Genomic DNA, 3604 nt, shown 5'->3' on the forward strand with positions numbered 1-3604 from the left:
CTTCTTCAAATTCATTCAACAATGAACTCTTCACAATCAGTTCAATCCAACAACACTACTACAATCGTCTCTTCAATTGATTCCAGATACAGTTCAAGCGATTTAGTTTCTTATCAATTAAATCATCGAAATCAGTCGAACCACTTAGCTTCATAGTCTGAGTGATCCAACTTTTCTACCGATTCAACAACTTGGTACACGTGGCAAAAAGAATCACCAAATTCTAGAATCACTCGACTCTACGATTATTTTTTTAGTCCAATTGCTTGTTTTTGAGATTGCTTTCAAGTTTACAATAGATCGATTCAACTAGACAAAGCAACCGATTCCACTTTTCGAACAATTCTACTTCTTAGATGATTTCACTTTTTAATTATTCTACTTTTCGACCAAGTTCACTTTTCTAGCAATTCCAAAAGTTGAATCATTCAACGATCCTTCCCCAACAATTCTTCCCTAACGACCTTACCTCAACGACTCCACTTTTTACAATCGTGCGATTCTACTTTCTTGAATCGCTTGATTCCACATCCAATTCAACTTGCTCGGATCGATTGATTCAACTTACTCGACTCGATCCAATCAACTTTTTAAATTGACTAATTCAACTTTTCAACTCTATTTTCAATAATCTTTCATTTCCACTTTTTTAGATTATCTAATTCTACTTTGAAGAATCATCTAATTCTACTACTAAATTTCAATAGATTACAAATTGTTCATCAACACAAACTAACTCATGTTCAAGCTTTACTTTAGCATCTTCCCTTCATAAATTCATGAACAATCCAATATAGCCAACAACTCTACAAGTGATATATTTAGTATTCTAACCAACAACTTTGCAAATTCACCAACAATCAAGTATAGCCAACAACCTTGCAAATGATTTGTTTGATATTCTTTCCAAAGAGGATAAATTAGATGAGTCAAATTACTTCTTATGGAGTTCTATGGTCAAACATGTCCTCGTTGCAAAAGCCTTATGGGATCGTGTCAATGGTAACGAGCCCCAACACAATACTTGCTACTCCTCAAAGAGATCCGAGCCAACATATCCGATATCAAGTTCCTAAGTTCTTAATAATTTTCTTTTTTACTCTTTTGAGTGCAATAATAATGTTTTCCCTCAAAAATACATAAGTTGTCCATCTCATCCACACTATTAAGATATCCATAAATCTTGATAAGTGTGTAAAATTTTAATAAATGCCCATAAATTACATAAATTTTTGAAATAATTATTTACAAGAGGAGGAAGAGGACAAAGACGAAGAGGAGGAAAGAGGGATGGCATTGAAACCCAATGAGTATGGATGTGTATAATATTCTAGTGCTAGCTTAATTGTCATGTAAAACTCATCATACTTACCATGCTTCCACTACAACTACCTCACATCACTAAAAAAAAAACCACCTAACATCAAACTCACAATGGCCATCTTATGAGAACTTTGACTCTTCAATCTCATCCTAGACTCGTCCATAGCATTACTATGTCCACAAGCATACAATGGAATGATGCATAACACAAATCTACTCCATTTCCTTTTCAATCTTTTGATCCGTAAGGTCAAGGAGCATTATGATAGTGCGGTATGCTGGCAATAACAGTGCCAAACTGTTGGCGTGAAACATAAGAAGATTTTCAATCTTTCACAACTTTGAGGCATTATAAAGTGTTATTGCAGGATGATCTACACATCGTTGTGACTATTTTAGGACATAAAAACCTCAACCAATGCTTAAGGGCAACTGAGACTTAGATGCACCTACCAATCTCAAGAACAAACAAGCGTTGGAACAAAATTTGCTTCAATTTCATGCAAATCTGTCGATACTAAGCTGCCCGAAAATGGTATGGGTTCAAACCTCAACACCTATATCATAATATGACTCACATCAACCTCTTTTTCTTTTGGCTGTTACTCTGTTGATGTTGTATGCCACTCCTTTAAAAGATAAACAAAAGCCATTTTGTAGCACCTTGTCCAATCAAAAAAAATGTGATTGGATGGCCACTGGTTAACCACGTGCCTGGTCAAGACAAATATGAAAGTGTATACAGACACACCCAGACACATCCACACGGAAAGTCCATCTTGCAAAGATTTTAGAACTAGAAACAAGAGGAGAAGCTACTTACAGAAAAACTTGTACTTCTTTCTCTGCATATATGCCCTCGTGTTGCATTCTACCGACGTTAATACCTCTCTCTCTCTCTCTGAATATTTATGCTATCCGTTGATTCGTAAGCTGGCTTGTTGTTTGATCTGCAGAGAAGTTAGCAGGTGAAAACCTGGAAGCACTATATCGAGGGCAAAGAAACAACAGTTTGCATGTGAATGTATGGACACAGACATGTTGCACCATCTATATGTTGCTGCACTTAAGAGTTAAAAACATGTGAAAGTTAAGGCTTACTGGCTCTGGTTCAGGCTCCTTCTCAGACTGTTTCGTTGGCAGTGTCAGCACCACATCAAACACGGCAGCCATTTCGCCTCTCGCCTTCTGAAACCCTAGGGCTCTGGCTTTCTCTTTGAAGAAGATCTCAAAGAGCTCTTCGTAGTCTGCTTTGACAGCAATGCAGTCCTCCCTTCTGCAATACTGGTAGGTACAGTGCTTATGGTGAGGGGCCTGCATGATGGCAAGGGCGATGGCAATCGGCGAGGTATCCACACCTGTTGTAGTGACAAAAAGCCTCTTACCTTCTGCTATTTTCTTGCAAAGGTGAGGGGGGAAAGACACGGTGCCTTTGTTGGGGACCTCAAAGGAGACACCATCAGGGTTCTCTGTGAGGAGTTTCTCAAACTCAGCGTCGGTTAGGGTTTGAAAGGCGAGTCTGGTGGTGTGGTAAAGGAAGAGGAGGAAGAACTTCCGGAGGGAAACATACTCTCTCTGAGCCCCTTCAACAAAGGTTGCAGTGATCGTATGAAGGTCTGCAATGATGGCAGCTTTCTCTTGAATGGCCTCTGATTCTTTCTCCTTGATAAGAGCTTGGAGTCTGGCTGTGGGCATGGAGGCACCTTCTGAATCTAGTCTGTTTTTATACAAGCGGACATCATTACAGAGGATGCGGAAGTCTGCTAACCTGGACTCCATGCGGCGGATCCTATTGTTCATCTGCTTCCAGTCGGGGTGCAGGCGCATGTGCACAGAGGGTTCCGGCTGCGGCAGGGACGAGAGGCCGAAGTGGCGCTTGAGTACCTGATACACTGTTTTGCTGCTCCTGCTCGAAGGCGAGGACCTCATCAGAGTTTCCATTGCTAACAAGTCCCTCCTCCTGCTCGCTCTCCAAATGAAAACTGTAGCTTAGGGATTTCTCATATATTTAACAAGCTTTCACACACCCTTGTCAACACCCTTGCTAGGGGCTTTTGCCATATGGAAAGCTCTACTAAGTATTAAGGGGTTTAGAGACCCCCCCCCCCCAACACACACACACACACACACAAAAGTTGTCTCCGGCAAGTGCCGCCCAACACCTCTAGAAGATTTCTCATCCACGGTGTTTGTAGGGAGCGTCGCCCAAGGTGTTTCCACGAAGTGCATGCTGCACCATCATTGTATCTTGATCCCATATAAAAATAAGATCTTCTGGTTT

General features: G+C 40.5%; 1 protein-coding gene across 3 annotated transcripts; it reads right to left on the bottom strand.

Moving 5' to 3' along the window:
* Positions 1-1558: 1558 nt before the first annotated feature.
* On the bottom strand, positions 1559-3352 carry LOC147606367 (uncharacterized). 3 transcript variants are annotated; one of them, XR_015264988.1, is made up of 3 exons: positions 2425-3350; positions 2147-2273; positions 1559-2037 (listed from the first exon to the last, which is right to left on the bottom strand). XR_015264988.1 is itself a non-coding variant. In XM_086792115.1 (3 exons), exons 1-3 carry the CDS (start codon positions 3262-3264, stop codon positions 2238-2240), a joined length of 789 nt encoding a protein of 262 aa, XP_086648241.1. In that variant the 5' UTR covers positions 3265-3352; the 3' UTR covers positions 1559-2237. The 3 variants fall into 3 exon arrangements, 2 of the variants coding, with proteins under 2 accessions (XP_086648241.1, XP_086648240.1); XM_086792115.1 differs by having other exon boundaries at positions 1559-2273; positions 2425-3004; positions 3092-3352; XM_086792114.1 differs by having other exon boundaries at positions 1559-2273.
* Positions 3353-3604: the final 252 nt, after the last annotated feature.

Source organism: Cibotium barometz, chromosome 57, assembly GCF_041138505.1.
Source record: "Cibotium barometz isolate CiBa-2024 chromosome 57, ASM4113850v1, whole genome shotgun sequence".
NCBI lineage: Eukaryota > Viridiplantae > Streptophyta > Polypodiopsida > Cyatheales > Cibotiaceae > Cibotium > Cibotium barometz.

Excerpts from the sequence above, each read along its gene's own strand:
- LOC147606367 (XM_086792114.1), bottom strand. The coding sequence starts at position 3,264 with ATGGAAACTCTGATGAGGTCCTCGCCTTCGAGCAGGAGCAGCAAAACA. Across the intron at positions 2,274-2,424 it reads AGGAGCCTGAACCAGAGCCA|ATCAAACAACAAGCCAGCTT; the intron begins GTAAGCCTTAAC and ends ACTTCTCTGCAG.